Raw genomic sequence first — 19,057 nt, 5'->3', positions numbered from 1 at the left:
AAAAAGAAACACAAGTTGGCTTATTTTTCCAAATGAAGACATTATAGATTATTAGTCAGATACATATTAACATACAGATTAGAAGCCATTCTCTTCTAAATTTCTTTTCTACTCTAATTTCTTAGAGGAGCATGGTTGAATGTCCAAATGCCATCATACTTTTAAGGAAATGGGAAGAGTCTAATATCACTGTGAATGTAGACTAAAGCACTACAAAATATCTCCCTTTAGAATGAGAGGTAGAAATAAGTTTCAAGTTTGGTTTGCAACACCTTCACATAATGAACTTAATATTCACTTGTCAATCTTCATGTTACATGAAAGTGGGTGCATGAATTACACAAAGCCAAAGCTCTCAGCCCCAGGCCACCACGGCATTTAGTACCAGGACGCTTCTTCTCATATCATTGGGAACACCATGGGCAATACTCAGTCCCAACCAAAAATAGTCTAATGTACACAGTGTTTATCAATGATATTTTCAGGATGAAAAGCAAAACCAATATATCAAGCCAGTACAGATTCTATATACTCTTTTAGGAAAAAAAAATCCATCTTTAGAGGCAAATTTTTGTCTTGTTTACTGATACATTCTCATGAATTTTTAATTCCTTTTTAATTCCTTTCTGTCTTCCTTACTAGTTTCTATTTTATTATTCGCCTGTGAGTTTCATATGCCCTTGTTTACTTTTATTTGACCTGCCATGTATTACTTTTCCATTTTCTTCTGCCTTTCCTGTTCATTTCCTTCGAAAGTCTACATTTTGTTGTGACACATAACCTAATTTTGTCTTCTCCCCTGCTTGATTTTTATTCTATCTGACTGGAATACTATTCCATTTCTGAATTACTCATGGCCTTGTTTGCCTCTTATTATCCTGTCTAAGGCATGTTTTTGGACCCCTTTCATTGATCTCAGCATGGCTTTTTCGAATAACAGCAAAAGACACTCAAAACAACTTGGACTTTGGAGACAGATGTGGTTCAAATCTTGTCTCCTACTGGCTTTGAATAAGTCACTTAACCACTCAGATGCTCAATATTCCCATTAAGAAAACAGGGGTAATGGCACTCTTACAGAATTCTGTAGAGATTATAAATAATCTAGATAAAGGAATTGGCAAAAAAATTGGCATTCAATGAATAATAGCAAATATTAATGGGCAAGTAGGGAAGGCTCTTAATTGGGGTATGCATCAATGAGAGAAAAATCTTCACAATGGAAATCTGGGGACTTCAAAGATGTATGCTATTTATTTATTTTTTTAAGGGAGAACTTTATTCCTAAGGATATGCATGTTATTCTGGAATCATTACTATGGATAAATAAGAATTGGACTAATTTTTTATTACTCCAACAAAAAGTTATTTTCAAAATACATTTCAAGGCATCTTTTCCAGGCCTACTAAGCAAACAAAGTAAACAAAAGGAATAAGAGAGAATGAGTAGACAGGTGATTTTTATCATCAATTATCAGTTATACTTTAATATCTTCATTAAGAAGAGGGGAAACATGATTTGCATTGTTTGGTCTGTAAAATCATGGAGTACACAACATTTCTATATATCACACAGCATATAATTTTAACATAATATCCTTTCATGTGAAAAACTACTTATTTAGGTGCTATGTATTAATATTTTCATCCACGGCAATTGCTTTTAAAAATATTAGGAAATGGGCTGGGTACGGTGGATCACGCCTGTAATCCCAGCACTTTGGGAGGCCAAGATGGGAAGATCATGAGGTCAGGAGTTTGCAACCAGCCTGACCAACATGGTGAAACCCCGTCTCTACCAAAAATACAAAAATTAGCTGGGCATGGTGGCGTGCCCCTGTAATCCCAACTACTCAGGGGGTTGAGGCAGGAGAATCGCTTGAACCTGGGAGGTGGTGGTTGCAGTGAGCCAAGATTGTACCACTGCACTCCAGCCAGGGTGACAGAGAGAGGCTCCGTCTCAAAAAAAAAAAAAAAATTAGGAAGTTTGCCTTGAATGTTAAAGGTTTTGTGCTGAAAGGCTTTCAACTGCTGACAGAATTCCATAGGATGACAAATGGAGCAGGGTATCCTCGCTGTCCCAGGTGACAGTGCTGAATGGGCCACCTGTGGTGTGCTGTCACCATGCAGTACTGCAGAGGAACTCTGAACCTCAAGCAGACCCTAGTGGCCTTTGCATCTCTGACAGGTTGTTAAAGATTGCCCTTCATGCAACCTGAACAGCAAACACTGCATGGGCTTTCTCAAGACAAATGCCAAGGCTTTTGCTAAGAACAACAAAACCAACATTCCACCTCCCCCCAAAATGTAGACACTCCTTACAAAATGTAAACAATAAAAAAATAGCAGTGATAGAAGCAACACAGACATATCTCTTCCTTAAACTTTCTGATCTTATGAAATCATCAAAATAAGATTAACAAATATGTTAATAACTAGAAACAACCCTCTTTTTAAAAGGCCTTAAAAATATATCTCTCTGAAATGATTATCCTTGTAATGCTATCCTGAAGCCCCTAGCTCTGACATAGTCATTTAAAAAATTCTTAGATCATTACCTGAAACTAGTAATGGGATATTTGATAGCAAAATGATTCTTGGAGGGAAATGAGGTAGCAAGTATCTCATACAGTTATGGATTATTATGCTTAGCACTTTTATCCTTTAGCAGTAGTGAGATCAAAAAATGATCACGAATTGTAAGGCAACAACGAGCTCCCAGGTGATGCGAAGTGTTAACTGACTGGATGCAGCTGCTCCAAACCAGCAGCCAAGCACAGGAATAAGTTGTAACTGTCAGAAGAAGCTGGGATGGCGATGGTGCCATATACACTCTTCAGATTTTCGCCAGGCTTCCTTTTGCTCTCCTTATTTGAACACAGTGCCCTGACAGTCTTACACAGGCCTATAAATTTTGCAGTGATATTTTTTCTCTGTGCCGTACACACTCAGTATTCCTAAATCAGTTTCCATTTGGTAATTCAACCAGGACGTAACGAAACCGACAAAGCGCGTCCTATGCCAAACAGAGCAAACAGCATTCTTTCTGGGGGGGCTGGGAGGAGTTGTATTAAAGGTAAACTAAAGATTTGGAAGATAAAATATGTTTCAGTATATAAAAGATGATACCCCCCAATAGTTGTTCCAGGAAGGAGGTGAAGTAGATCTCACTCATTCAGTGCTTCCTAAACCTTGTCTCCCTCTGATTTGTGACTAGTTTTTCACAATTTGGAAGTTATCTTCTAGTGACTACAAAATGAACAGCAATTAGAAACACTACAAAATTTGACATTACTTTGATGTTTGCCATTTATGTGACCACTTTATCCCAAACACACTTTCCTTGGTACGTCAGCAACCACAGTATTATAAGGAAGAAAGTATAAGGTAAAGCAGAAACTTACGATTAGGTTGGTGCAAAACTAATCACGGTTTTGGCCATTCCTTTTTAATACCAGAGAATGTATTTTGTAGTATTTTACTCTAGATCTGGTCTGCCTTGGCAAAAATGGTCAGGACAAATGATCATTGCTGGGGAAGCTGGACAGTTCTCTGAAATAGCTGAGAACTTGGGGACTACTATCATCATTTAGGGGCTCCAAAAATCCTTTACCACACAACAGGACTCCCTCCTTCCTTCACGCCCTCCCTCTTTCTTCCTTCCAGCCTGCCACTCCCTCCCTTCTTTCTTTCTTTCCTTCCTTCTTTCCCTCCTTCCTTATTTCCTTTCTTCCTTCCTCACCTCCTTCCACAATTCTTTTTTTTTTTTTTTGAGATGGAATCTAGCTCTGTTGCCAGGCTGGAGTACAGTGGCGCGATCTTGGCTCGGTGCAAACTCTGCCTCCCATGTTCAAGTGATTCTCCTGCCTCAGCCTCCTGAGTAGCTAGCTGGGACTACAGCCACATGCCACCACGCCCAGCTAATTTTTTTTTTTTTTGTATTTTTAGTAGAGATGGGGTTTCACCATGTTGGCCAGGATGGTCTCCATCTCTTGGCCTTGTGATCCACCTGTCTCAGCCTCCCAAATTGCTGGGATCACAGGCATGAGCCACCACACCTGACCCACAATTCTGTTTATTATGTGCAAGACATAATGATAACAACCAAAATCACTGGGGTTAAAAATTGTAAGACCATGACCAACTCTCCCTAGAAGAAAACCTTCATAGATAAAATGTAGTGAAATGAATACTGAAGTTCGCTGGGAAGAATCAGATCCAAGGCACAATTTTCCAATTATTAGCTGTGGGACTTCTATCTACCTGCCTTAGAAAATTCAGCTGCAAAAATGAGATACCAAAGGGTTGTTGCCAAGTTTATTAAAACACTTTGTCAGTTGCAACACTGCACACAAATATATGATACTGTTACTATTACTAATGACATAAATATTGAGCGAACAAAAGTAAAAAAAGAAATTCTGCCTAGGCTGAAATTTTACATATATAACCAAGCCTCAATAGTTGTTTCTTAGGAAATTATTCTTCTGCAAAATGTGAAAAAAGATGGCCTAATTTGGAGTGACAATCATTGAGTGATTATAAAGCATTAAGTAAAGATCAATAATCTATGTTTAACTTTATCAAAACTACTTGTCACAAATATATAACCACTTAATTTCCTTATAAAATAAAATTGAACAATTTAAGAGAAATTAATATCATAAATGCAGGATTATTTTACCCTTTCAAGATCTACACAATTCTTTAATATTTCTGACTGAATTTCCAAATTACAAGAATTAAACTTACTTACAATCTTATGTATTATGTGTTATCATAACAATTTTTTAAAGTATAAAATATTTTAAAATAGTGTCATATCCATAGCATGTAGACTGTAATATAAACTTTGTTTACAACTTAAGATTTTGGAAATAATACTACTGCCCATTTTGTAAATACACAGAATAAATAGCTGAGAAATAATCAAGTGTTCTCTGCTTGTTACTAAATATTTTCCCATGAATCAAACAGTATTTCCTGTAGAAGGCTAGGTTTTTTTCTTCTCAAGATAGGCTAAAAAGAAAATAATACTGTAAAGGATGGCTTGCTTTTCTTCCTTGTTTTAAGGGGTGTTTTCCTTATCAGTGAAGTAGACAAAACCAGTAGACCAGGACCATTACACAAATGCAAACTGCTGATAAAAAGCCACTATTCTTTTTTGACAATTAGCAGGAATTAGCATGAGTATACAGAGTATACCCCACAAAGCAATCGTTAGATCCTGTTTCCCTTGAATGAATTAGTCCTCACCCACAGCTGTTAGGACAATTCTTTATGAGTTACTTACAGAAAATTAAACCAAATAGCTCTACACCATTTGCTTAATAAAATATGCACATTTTAAATATTTGAATATTAAACTGCTAGTCACTACAAAATTACAGATTTTTTTTTAACCTTACCTGTAATATCTTCAATGCTTATGTGTTTAGGAATCTGCATACTTTCCTGCTCTTTGATGTCCGGTTAAAAAATCTGAAATTATTATTCTTGCTCTGAATATAGCTCCTTTGCAATTAGGTATAATGAGCAGACTGAACTCCTACTGGGGAAGAAAATGCTTAGGTGGTTCCTGAAGATGAAGCTCTGGAGCAGAAGCTGAGCAGAAAGAGCTGTGCCACCTAATGTAGCTTCTCTAGATGCCAAGGGAATGATAGGTGGAGTCATTAGTTTTCCAAAGGAAAGGTTCGGAGCCAGGCTCAGAACCACGGAAGCCTTGTCATTCTGGGTTGGCATTTTTTCCTGAGAAGTCATTCAATCCTTTGCTGAATAGCAAATATGTACTTGAAAAAGAAAGAAAGTGGCCAGAGGAGATCAAAGAACCTGCATAGAGCTGGAGGTTCCCAGAGCCAATATAGTGACTGGAAGTATCATCTCTCTTGACCTCTCCTTGACTGAACTCTGCTCAAGAAACAACAAGGGAAGCCAGGAGAATTCTCAGGAGACCATTAATGGAACCAGGACTTTCTAAAGCAGAATTAGGGCATCCAACTCCATGGAGCTCAGGACGTAGCTAATACGCTGGGAGCACTTAGAGGTTTGTAGACTTCCTACAAGGTGACACTTCGTCCAAAGAACAAGTTGACACCAAGGGCCAATGGAGATTAACTGGTTTAACTGATGAACTTGGGCTTTGGCATTGTTCAAACATATATAGAATGGTAGGACTATCAAGGATCTTAGCACATTTTATAGTTTATCCTATATTTTAAAGGAGGATACAGATCATCTCAAAAGAATAGTTCTGCAGTCTTTAATAAAATACCTATAGCTAAGAATTCACAAAAGTGCACAGGGGAAGGCTGCCCAAGGTCACATAAGTGAATTAGAAAATGCTTCCTAAGTGGGTAAGATTCCTCTCTCCCTTACAAGCTCTCTGGGCAGACCCTGATATTATTTCTTCCTATTCAGCAGAATGAAAAGTGACCTTTCGGTGTTTCTCCTCATAAAACAAAATTATAATTTTTGTTGTAACACTATCTCATTTGTAGCTAAACAGAAAGCAGATTCTAAGTTCCCAGCAGTGGCTGAGCAAATGATTTGGTGTCATTAGACAGTGTTATCCTTAGAAAAATAAGATTGCCAGGAAAGGTTATTTTTCAAACCTACAAGTTGCCGTTTTTTTCTGTTTTTTTCAGACAGCGCGTTTTACTCATGACACAGTCTAATCATCCTAAGTCTACTATTTCTTAGGAGAAATATCTCAATGATACAAATACCATGGAGGTTGTCACAGCTTTTCCAAAGAAGAAGGAAAGTATCTTCCCATAGTGGATAATTGACTAAATGGAGTTACAAGAAAGCTACATTTTCTTCTTCACAAAGCCAATAATCTTTTCTCAGCGAGAAGCCAATTCCAGAAACACAGTTCTGCTATATATTTTCTACTAATCACTGACAGTTTTATATGAGTATAAAATTTCCATAGCCAGAGTCCACAAACTTTCAAGCTGTCCCTTGAATCTTTTTCCATCAATACTTAGATTCTAAAGGAGTACGATCCATCTAGCCTGCAAAGCAAATATCAGCAGGCCATGTGACTGGCTTAATTTGATATATTTATAGATCTCACCAGGCTAAATGTGGAAGGCACACATTCTTTACTATACTCCGCATTTTCTACCAGGATCATTTTGGGTGGAAGAAGGTCATATCAATATAGAAAATGTTAACCTGTCACTTTCCAAACTAGTCAAGTCTTTCGTACCAAACAAAACAAATCAAATCAAAGAGGACTGAACATCCAACAAGAATCAAGGATTTAGTTATTCAACAAGCTACTGAAATTACCATGTGACATTTAATGACATATGTTAATTTATTCACCAACTAAAGCCCACTTAGAAATGAAAGTAGCTGAAAGGTCAAAAGAGAGAAATCATAAGGTAAATTCATTATCTTATTCAACAAATTAAAAAAAGAATCATGGCATATCAACAAATAAAAGCCATATAGTCACTTCAATGGATACTGAATCAACCTTGATGAAATCAGAAAGTCAATTTTTGTAAAACTATTAAGTATTATCTTTAAAAATCAAACCTGAATTTAATCAGACATCCACATACATGTAACCTACAGGGACTAAATTAAGTGGCATCAAGAGGGGATGCAATAAAACCCAGAGAACTTTACAGGACAAATAACCTGGTTTCTTAAAAAAAAAAGTTAAACGTAGGAAAAGGAGACAAAGGCAGCTAGGGCTAGAATCAAAGAGTGAAAAAAGGAGAAAAATTCAAATATCAACACTTAAAAGAGCATTAGGAAATATGGCAACCAATCACAATGGTTGGGAATTTTATTCAGATCCTGAATCAAACAGTTACAAATGTAGGAAATCTGATCATGGATTAGATAATGAATAATAATATTAAAGGGTTATCATTAATTTTTATGTGTGTCAAACATGTTATGGCTATATTTAAAAATAGAAGAGTCCTTATCTTTTAGAGATACATACTGAAATATTTATACATTAAATGATAAGATGTCTGGAATTTGCTATAAAATAGTAAGACAGAAGGGAAATGACTGGGATGAAGACGAAACAAAACTGATAACTGCTGAAGTGGGTGATGGCTACATGGAGATTCATTACACAATCCTTTGTATTTTCAGGTTTTTAATATGCATGTTTAAATGGATTATATGTACCTGTTTAAATATATGCTTATATTTATATTTAAAATTTAAAGATGCAAAAATATAATGATTTTAGGTTTTTCAAAACATGTCTTTATATTGTAAAACTAGAATGATATTCTGTATCATCTAAGAATATCTGCTTTTAGCTAATAATCTAAATGATCCTTAACAGTGAAACTCTAGGGGAGATTTCCATGAACGTCAAACACAAGTAAAGGATATTGACTATCAGTGCTACTATTCAGCATTGCTCTTAAAGTTCTAACCAATGCAATAAGGCAGGAATTAAAAAATTGTGATATTCCAGCCTGAGCAACAGAGCGAGCCTCCGTCTCAAAAAAAAAAAAAAAAATTGCGATATAACTTTAGAAAATGAGAAGATAAAATAATCACTATCTGGAGATGATATGGTTGGATACCAGTAGTAACTATCAAGAAAACCTAGTGAAATAATGTGATCATATTCACAGCAGCAACAGAAAATATCAATCAGTTAGGTCAGTCAGGCATGAATTTAACAATAAATGTGAGAAGGGGAACTATATTAAAAGAGTCATATATTAAGAAGGTGAATTTGGCCTATGGTTGTGGGAGAAGATGGCATTCCACTAAAGGGAAAAAAACAAATAAATGTGGACGTAAGAAAGTAAATGTCACGTTTGGTGGTGAGAGGCAGCAGTTCAATTTGACTAGGACATGGATTATAAATAAGGAGGTGAAGTTAATGAAGCTATGAATAAGGAGGCGAAGTTAATGAAGCTATGAATAAGGAGGTGAAGTTAATGAAGCTATAAAATAATAAAGCAACCATACCAGAGAAGCCCTTGATAACCTGGTTGGAATTAATGTTTAATATGTAGGCCATGAAGAGAGTTAGGCTTTTGAGTAGGGCCATAATTAATGAAACTAATGGTCTATTCTACAGCCTTTGGAAGGGGAAAATATGGAGATGAGACTAGTGAAGGAGGTGAGAGTAGAAGAGGGTTTGAGGATAACAGTGTTTGCAAGAAAATGATGGAAAAAGAATAGAGATCATATTCAGGAAATGACACTACTTTATATTTATATACATTAAAATTTGAGAAGAGCTAACTGCTGGAGTTCCTTTGTATTTCACACCTTGTACTACACCTCTTTCTAAGGCATTCAAACTGCTTATCACACATTTTCTCATTACTCTTCATGCAATTTAGGAAACACTCATCATGTTAACAGAGGAACTGAAGCCCATTCTCAATATTCAATACTCACTGGTAACACTAACATGTCTGTTACAGCTAAAGCTGTCACTGTGCTTTCCTAATCTCACTAGACTATGTGTCTGTTGATATAAAGGATCCCATTAAGATGGACAATACCATAATTGGCTTGAAATGATATGTTTTTTACAGAGATGATGAAGGCAGTGATGTGCCTATGAGTTATAGAAGCATCTTCACTCCAGGAAATGATTTCTGACAAATGTTTTAAACAATCTAAACTTTCAGTACTTTGTGGCAAGGAGCCTCCCTAAAAGTGTAGCAAAAAGTGGGTTCTAGGATTGAGACACAATCTTCCAAGTGTTTCGGGTTTGAGCCAGGCCTCTTTGAACAGTGGCTCTGCAGGCAAAAAGCCTAATATTCCTTACAGTGTCGCCCATGCAGCTTGAAACACGCCTCTCTAAAACCCCAGACTGCACGTTGCTATATACCATTTAGCCAAATCACTGCAGTTCTGTGTTTGTGTGATGGTTGTGGACATAAATAGCCAGTTTATGTTTCCACAAACACAACATTTTCCTCACTGAGGCCAAAAATTGCTGCACGGAAAGCAAGGAAGCAGTAAAAGTAGGTTTGAGCATATGAATCTTGCTCCATAACACTTGGCTAATTTCAGTTCATATATTTTCCCACAACTCCCAGGAGTTCCTTGTTCCCAAGTTCACAATCAGAGTAGCAAAACATCTCTCCCTGTAATACATTGTGTTATTAAATGTATATCTGCCGTTAGGTTTCCAGTACAAATTCTATAGTAACCAAATAACACATGAAAATCTAACTTTTTAAAGTACTCTATGTCATTTCACTCATGACCAATCCGAACAGGAATAAAACCAGGTTTTAAAAAAACATATAATTTTAAGTGCTTTACTTAAAGAAAACGATTTCGTTTTTTTCTTGCCCCCCTGCCCCACCCGCAACCCCAGGAATAGCTGGTCATAATAGTTCTTGTTTCTTTAAAGAAAATATACATTTTAGGTCAGAGAAATAGGCCATGGGGAGGTAGTATTGATGCAAATTCTGTGTCTTTAGTGGAACAGGGCCAAAATGACAAATTAACTTTACATTATGCCTAAAGAAGCCTTCCCTAAAACCCTGTGCTTTTTCGTTTTTTTCATTTTTGGGGCTCCACATTCAAACCTAACAAGCACCTGTTTTTCTACTGTTGGCTTTCAACCTAATGTTGTTCAATGGGAAGGAAGCAAACAAGTGTGCACACTCCTTTTCTACATTACATAATATTAAAAAAAAAATTGGGGTTCTGCATCCTGCTATCATCATCTGGCCTTGCTGCTATGCACACACACACACACACACACACACGCACATGCACACACACACATGCACACACGCACACACACACATCATGCAGTTGTTAGAAAAATCTAATGGAAATCATCTTGGTTATATTTAAACCAAAAAAGGGCATGTGGAAGAAGAGCATAAAAAGAAAAGTAGAGCAAAGGTTAGGGCCTTATCTCAGCTTGCCTGGCTAAATTCCTGCATCGTCAGACACAAGGAATATTAAGGTCCATATATAGGACCTTAGTTATAATTTATTAGTTGTTTCCTGGTAGCACTGTATCTATCTATGCATATGGGCTAATAAAACACTTCCATCTCCTGGAGCTGTAATAACTCAGAATGACTGAGGTCTTCCCCCTCTTCTTTTAAAACATAAACCATTTTTGTAGACGCTGCAAGCATGTGTTATACAGATCTTTGTTCTTTCCATCCATTACTACAATGCCACCTAAAAATCAAAGCATTGAAAACCAAATGGTAGGCTGTGTTCATTCTTCCAATTCAGTACCTCTCATTTCCATGCAGTTCCTGTAGAAGAGTCAAAGTCTTCAGTTGAGATTTGCCATTTACTCAAAAGCTTTCAAAAAGTAGAACACCTTGTAATACAAAATATGTGTAGCAGGAATTTGCATTTCTAGTTCAGCTCAAATAGGCGTAGCCAACACCTAGTGAGGCATGTTCTAATTAAATAACCACAGAATCCAGTGACTCCCATAATGGAGAGACATACGCAGGAGCTACACTTCTGAATCCCACCAAGGGAAGAGTTCACAGATGACAGGCTGGTTGTAGTGATGCCTCTAAGCAGAAAACAAGGCCTTACCATGAAAGCAAGACCTTGCTAAGAAGAAGAAACCAGACCTCTGATCCTATTCTTTAAAAAGGCCTGGTTTAGGCCAGGCACGACGGCTCATGCCTGTAATCCCAGCACTTTGGGGGGCCGAGGCAGGCAGATCACAAGGTCAGGAGTTCAAGACCAGCCTAACCGATATTGCAAAACACCATCTCTACTAAAAATACAAAAATCAGCTGGGTGGGGTGGCACACACCTCAGGAGGCTACTCAGCTACTCAGGAGGCTGAGGCAGGAGAATCACTTGAACCAGGGAGGCGGAGGCTGTAGTGAGCCAAGATCAGGTCATTGCACTCCAGCCTGGGCGACAGAGCAAGACTCTGTCTCAAAAAAAAAAAAAAAAAGGCCTGATTTATTCATGGCTTTTCCCTTAAGAAATCCTTACTTCTGAAAATTTTTGAAATATGGAACACTTTTATTGAAAGAGAGACTTTTCTTGGTTTCACACCTTTTCAGTGTGTTGGAGCTTCAATCACAGGGATGGCACTGTCTCTGAATAGAAATCAGTCACTGCTGGGAGACCTTTTGTGTCCGGAAGCTCCCATCATTTCCTCATGCCTCTCATGCCTAGCATTATACTACAGACTGATCCTTGGATTTTCCTCTAAGTCTGAAAACCTGAGGGAAGTGAGTCATTGCTCTACTGAGATCACACAAGTCCTAGGAATTCAATGGTCATAGTTCAAAGGGTCTTAGTTACCGGAGACCTGTTAAAAACATTCAGCAATCCAGTTGGGTGTAGTTGCTCACACCTGTAATCCCAGCACTTTCAGAGGCTGAGGCGGGTGGATGGCAAGAGCACAGGAGTTCAACCAGCCTGGGCAACACGTTGAGGCCCCATCTCTACAACAATTTTAAAAATTAGCTGAGCATGGTGGTGTGTGCCTGTGGTCCCAGCTACTTGGGAAACTGAGGTCCAGGAGTTCAAGGTTAAAGTGAGCCATGTTTGTGCCACTACACTCCAGCCTGGGCAACAGCGCAAGATCATGTCTTACAAAAAAATCAGCAATCCTTCATTGGCCCTTCATGCTGCTTTGCATAAAAAGGTTATTAAAATCTGTCAAATGGCTGCATGGGTCTATCATGGCCACTGAATCTGGCCTGAAGCTCATGCTTGGGGAGCTAACACTCTACTTGCCAAAGTACTGGGCGTGCACGCGCTTGAGCTTGTGTATGTGTGAGTGTGCGTGTGTGTGTGTGTGTGTGTTTGTGTACATGTGCATGCCTGTGATCCTGGCTTTCCTTTCCTGGAAAAATCAAAGTGCATCCTGTCACCCAGTGACTGAAAGGCTGATTTTTACTCTTTAGTTTTTTTGTAGAAGAAATGATCTGGAACTGAAGGATTCACTGATAAATAAGCATGTAGGTTACTTTGTGCTTAATTATATCTCATCACTCCTTTTATCAAAGCTCTTTTCCTACAGCCAGGAAAGTGTCCAAGACATCGCATTATTTTCCCCCCATTTGTGTTGTGTAGATTCTTGCTTGTTTGTTTTCGGTCTAATCAATTGATAGCAGTAGCCCATCTTGAAGCCAAATATAATTTTAAGCACACTAAACATAAATTAATTCATTAGTTAACAATACTATTAAAACACATCATCATTCTTTAACATTTAAAAAAATACCATTTTATTCTTTGCTCAATTTAAGCCTTCAAACACCTACTTGGCCACTTTGTTCATTTGTCTGCTTTCATTTCTTGTTTTTGTTTGTATGTATGTTTGTTTTCAAGAACATAACACCATTTCATTTGTCAATTATTTTCACTGTAAATGACTACTACAAAGGTAAACAAGAAGAACACATGGATGAAACAGAATAGAAATGACAAATGCATTCATAGCATCAAAATATTTCTTCTTGGCTGGGTGCGGTGGCTCACACCTGTAATCCCAGAACTTTGGGAGGCCGAAGTGGGCAGATCACATGAGGTCAGGAGTTTGAGACAAGCTTGCTCAACATGGTGAAACCCCGTCCCTACCAAAAATACAAAAATTAGCTGGGCATGGTGGTGTGTGCCTGTAATCCCAGCTACTCGGAAGACTGAACCTTAGAGGCAGAGGTTGCAGTGAGCTGAGATCGCACCACTGCACTCCAGCCTGGGTGACAGAGCAAGACTCCGTATCAAAAAAAAAAAATTATATATATATATGTATATAATATCTTATATATTTATGTCATAAATATATATTAGATTTTAATTATATAAAAATATTATATATTATATTTATAATACAATATATTATATATAACATAAATGTATTATATAATACATATAACATAAATGTATTACATAATATATTGATAACATAAATGTATTATATATTATATTGATAACATAAATATATATTTATATTATATTCATAACATAAATATATATTTATATTATATTCATAACATAAATATATATTTATATTATATTGATAATATATATTATATTATATTGATAATATAATATATATTTAATTATATTGATAATATAAATATATATTTTATATTATATTGATAATATAATATATATTTATATTATATTGATAATATAAATATATATTTTATATTATATTGATAATATAATATATATTTATATTATATTGATAATATAATATATATTTATATCATATTGATACTATAAATATATATTTATATTATATTGATAATATATATTTATATTATATTGATAATATATATTATATATGTTTATAATATAAACATATTATATATTATATTTATAACATAAATATATTATTATATATATTTATTTAAAAGTTGGAACTAGGTATGGGCGAACCCACAGCAATATCCACAGAAAACAGAAAACTCTGGCCACACATTTTTTTTTTTTTTTAAACTTACTCATGAATTATCAGAGAAGAAAGTAAACAAAAAAATAATCTGATGGTGGATGTATGGGAGAAAAGGAGAGAGCAGGCAGGATTTGGGGTTTGTGAAAATTCAACATTTCTTAGGATTTAGACAATGAAATTGAAGTTCAACTCAATTAGATGGGTCTAGGATGCCAGTTTTGTAAGGTAAATAAGGCGTAATACCCTTCAGGGACTAAAGTTAGATAGTCACAGGATAGTTTACCGAAACCAGAAGGATTTTTGATGTACAGAGCTGGTTACTTGTCTTAGTTTGTTCCTTCTTTTTGAATGTACCACATTTCTTGGGTCGACAGGCTGGCAGCTGTTGCAATTTATGGTAAAGTCTAGCTTCAAATCCTGATGGGAAGCTGGAGTTTCCTATATAGGACTATCATAGCAGCAATATGGCAACAAAGGATCTTCGTTGATGAGTCTAATGAAATTTAATCTGTTAAGTGGGGTATGTAATCTATGTTGCTGGAATCACTTTCAAGAGACAGGTACACTAAGTATATATACGAAGGTCGAAAGAGAAAAGATGACTGAGTTAGGAATTGAGTCACGTGGTCTTTTGATTTGTGGGATCAGTGCTTCAGGCTCAACATAACAAAGCTGACCACTTTCACAACTCTGAGAGAGGAGTCATGGATGATCCCAATTCTAGAGATAAGAGATATAGCTGAATTAATAAAATTTTGGCTGTATTTTACCAGCTCTGTGACTAGGCATAGGATGAGGTCAGTACAAAGTTCCAACCATGCTTAGATCAGAGAACCACTAGAGCAGAGGTCCAGACAGAAGAAATCCATCACTATCACAGTAATGGTAGGAAATATCAGGCGTGGCACCAAAATCTTAACCATAACTACCCTAAAAACCGTCAGGAGGATTTCAGAATCAAAATAACAGAAAGGACATACCCTCAGTGCTTAGCTAAACTCCATCACTTAATAAGGTAAAAATGAATATTTGAAGTTAGATGAGAAGTCATCATTTTAACGAGGTTGACATAGATCTGTACTGATTCCAAAGACAGAATTTTTATGTGTAGCACTTTAATTCCCCAGACATAATTTACAATAAGAGACAAGTTCCTTAAAAATTATTTAAAGATTGAATAGCATGCGCAGTTGCTGCCAAATAGGAGGAGACATAGTAAATTCCCCTTCACTTTTGACTTGCTCCTTACTTACAACTCCTTTTACTAAAAGAAAAAAAAAGGTATCAAACACGCCTGCTGACCATTACATGTAAGGCTACTAGACTCTTTATAGACAATTTCCATAAAACACAGCATCCAAAATGGAAAAATGGAAATTAACTCTGAAAGTAAAGAAAGGCATAACAAATTTAATTGGATTATCATCATTACCTGTGATAAATACTTTTCTGTCCCACAAGCATGAAAATCGGAGAGGCTGTCTAGATTCTTTCACATGCTAGAACTGATGTCTAGAAAATACTGTTTGGGACATGGTTTCTAGAAGGTGCAGAAAGACTGAACCATCAAAGTCATTATTGGCTCAGGGAGAAAAGTATAAGGAAAAGGGCCATGTCAGGTAAGGGTAATAATAATAAGTTATTACCTATGCAGGCTCACTCTGCCATCCATTATCCAACTTACTGGGTGTGAAATGTTAAAAGTAGAACTAAGATTCTGGGATTACCATTCTGTTGGTTTTCTTATTATTGAAGAAATAAATGTACTCATTCTTAATAGTCATATTTCTAGAATGAGTCATCAACAACTATATTTCAATACAGCTGACAGTAAAACATCACAGAGCACTTTAAATGTGCTCACAACTGCCATTTCTACTGGGCACGCTATTTATCATGTTCTGGTTATAGGTGATCTTCAAGGTAGGTCACGAGGGAGGAACTGGAGAAATGAGAAGCAAAGAAAGAAGACATTTTGTAATTGCAAAAATGGAGGTGTGCTCTGGATAGCATGTTTTGTTCTTAAACATCTTCTTTCCTCTTTATAGCATAACAACTTCATAGCGTAACATTATAGCATAACTTGATAGTGTAGCAATCATTTTTTACAGTAATCTTGTCTTTTAAAGTAGAAATCATATTTACCACGACCAGTAGGTGTTTGGCATTGATAATGTTAGCTAGGCATTGTAAAGGTATGTCTTTTGCCTCTCTTCTTTCTGGTTCCCTTTTTTTGGAGAAGAAATGAATGCAGGTAAAATTCAAGAGTTATCTGTATAGTGAAGCATGAAAATTCTTAGCTAAGACAAGATAAACTGACATTCATTAAATATCTACTGTGTGCCAGACATTCTAGCATTTTAACACCTTTAGTCCTTAACAAGAAATAGGTGACACTTTCTCTTTCTCACAGTTGGAAAAAAAAAAAAAAGACTGAGGCTGAAAAAAGTTAAATGGCATGCTTTTGTTCTCAAAATAATAAAGAGGAACTCCAAGGCAGGTTACTTGCTAGGCTCATAATACAGCCACTGAAATATTCTGCCCTGTGACACCTCTTTTATTCTAGAACTATATATGTCATCTTGTAGCTAAAAACAAACAAGGCCATTACAGAAGCCATATTCTTCTACATCTGAATATTTCTCTGTGTTTGCAAACTACATTGTCAGAGAATGAGACTTAAAATACTACCTTTAGGTTGTGCATTCTTAGCAGAAGGCAGGAGGCCAATATGAGTCAAAGTGATGCATTTTAGTCTTCACTCACGGAAAATGCTCTTTCTACACTATCTAGTTTTCTGTTGTCTGTTTCAGTGTATCTATCTATCTAGTTTTCTGTTGTCTGTTTCAGTGTATCTATCTATCTAGTTTTCTGTTGTCTGTTTCAGTGTATCTATCTATCTAGTTTTCTGTTGTCTGTTTCAGTGTATCTATCTATCTAGTTTTCTGTTGTGTGTTTCAGTGTATCTATCTATCTAGTTTTCTAGTTGTCTGTTGTCTTACATTTTTCATTAAGCTTTCGTAAACACTAGAAAACTAAACTGATCTTGAATAGTTAGACTAAATTATAATTTGAAAGTTATCAGAAATTCAATGATGTGACCACATAGTGCCAGAGTGTTATAAGGGATTCTATTTAACCTTCATTCAGATTATCATCATTTTCCTTTTAAAAAATATGTCTCAAAAAACAACTCAATTTTCATTTAGTAATGATTGTAGAGTTAGAAAAAAATACATACTTTACCTTTTTATGAGACCAAAGATAAATGCATATACATAAAAATGCACAAACAAATATAAATGTGCTGAGTTATAAACACCATCAGGGAGTTACGGCAACAGGACCTATTCCAAATGAAATGCTAAATTTAGTTATGATGCCTGTGCAATATTTAATATTTGCATAAGATCTCTGATTGACCTCAATGCAAAATTAATACCACTGGATCCTTTAAAAGCTGATTGTACACAGCAAAGAGATAGGGAGAAAAGACAAAAAAAGTATTTCTATAAGAGATGCAGATAAATTATATAAAATAAAAAAATTATCTCCAGGGACGTTTGATGTTAGGTTCATTTTGTTGACTTGTAATTTTCTTTAACCTCAATTGTATATAATATGCAAATCACGCATAAGAAACTCTTAAAAATAGGTCTGATGGTAGCACTCCTTAATTAAAAGTTAGTTCCTGACTGTCAAGTAATTTAAATGAGCAACGTTTAAATAAATGGGCTGTTCTAAATAGTTAACATAAGACATCTTTCATTTGGTTAAATTACATATGAGGATCATCTAATCAGACTTGCTTTACATAGTTACCCCTAACAAAAAATAATGCGAAAAATCAGAGTGTCAGACATATTTAAAGTGTTTACTAATGGCAAATAACTGCAAAATTGAAAGAAGAATGTAAAATGTGAGTTAATTTGTGTAATTTTCATCAGTCTCTTCAGTATTCTGTTTTTTACTAAATTTTATTCAATTACTATGCCAAGCCTTATCTTCACCCATTTAAAATTTGAAATACAGGCACACGTGTTCTCAGAACCTCTTGAGACAAAAAAAATATATATAATAAAATATGCCAGGCTCATTGGCTCACACCTATTAGTCCAGCACTTTGGGAGGCTGAGGCAGGAGTATTGCTTGGGCCTAGGAGTTCGAGACCAGCCTGGGCAACACAGTAGTACCAGACCGCATCTCTGCAAATAAAACAATTTAAAAATTAGCCAGGCATGGTGGTGTGGGCCCGCAGTCCTAGCTATTTGAGAGGCTGAGGGAGGAGGACCATTTGAGCCCAGGAAATTGAGGCTGCAGTTCATGCCACTGTACTTCAGCTGGGGCAATGCAGTGAGTGTGTGGGGCCCTGTCTCAAAACAATACAAATAAAAACGAATAATTATAAAATAAAATAAAATTTGAAATACGGCAAGGTAAGTCATAGATTTGTTCAAAATAAGTTAAACTATGGAAGAAATCTGAGAATCACAGAATTTTCTATTTACTTCGGTGATAAGAGAGCTGAGGCACATGGCAAAAATGTTATATAGTTTTTACCTACAATTACATATAAGAGGCGTGACTAAAATATTGAACTTTGTAGTTTCAAATGCACCATTAACATTTTTCACTTAGGCTTCTTTGTTTCCTAAAAGTAAGCAGTCAATGTTGAGCAGAAAT

The 19,057-nt window shown here is 36.0% G+C and overlaps 1 protein-coding gene across 18 annotated transcripts in view; it reads right to left on the bottom strand.

The window, feature by feature from the left end:
- The window catches only part of NRG1 (neuregulin 1), a 1,142,226-nt gene that overhangs the window by 44,633 nt on the left and 1,078,536 nt on the right, over window positions 1-19,057 (bottom strand). For 2 of the 18 annotated variants that reach the window (XM_055295923.2, XM_055295924.2), the window contains exon 1: window positions 5,409-5,895. The exons of the other annotated variants lie outside the window; for them this stretch is intronic. In XM_055295923.2, coding sequence (XP_055151898.2) covers window positions 5,409-5,448 — 40 coding nt within the window. In that variant the 5' untranslated portion in view covers window positions 5,449-5,895. Of the gene's footprint in view, window positions 1-5,408; window positions 5,896-19,057 lie in introns of those variants that run through there. 18 annotated transcript variants of the gene reach the window in all.

Source organism: Symphalangus syndactylus, chromosome 10 (genome assembly GCF_028878055.3).
Source record: "Symphalangus syndactylus isolate Jambi chromosome 10, NHGRI_mSymSyn1-v2.1_pri, whole genome shotgun sequence".
Classification (NCBI taxonomy): domain Eukaryota; kingdom Metazoa; phylum Chordata; class Mammalia; order Primates; family Hylobatidae; genus Symphalangus; species Symphalangus syndactylus.
The sequence above is the reverse complement of the archived record's forward strand: the minus strand, read 5'-3'. Positions and strand labels throughout refer to the sequence as shown.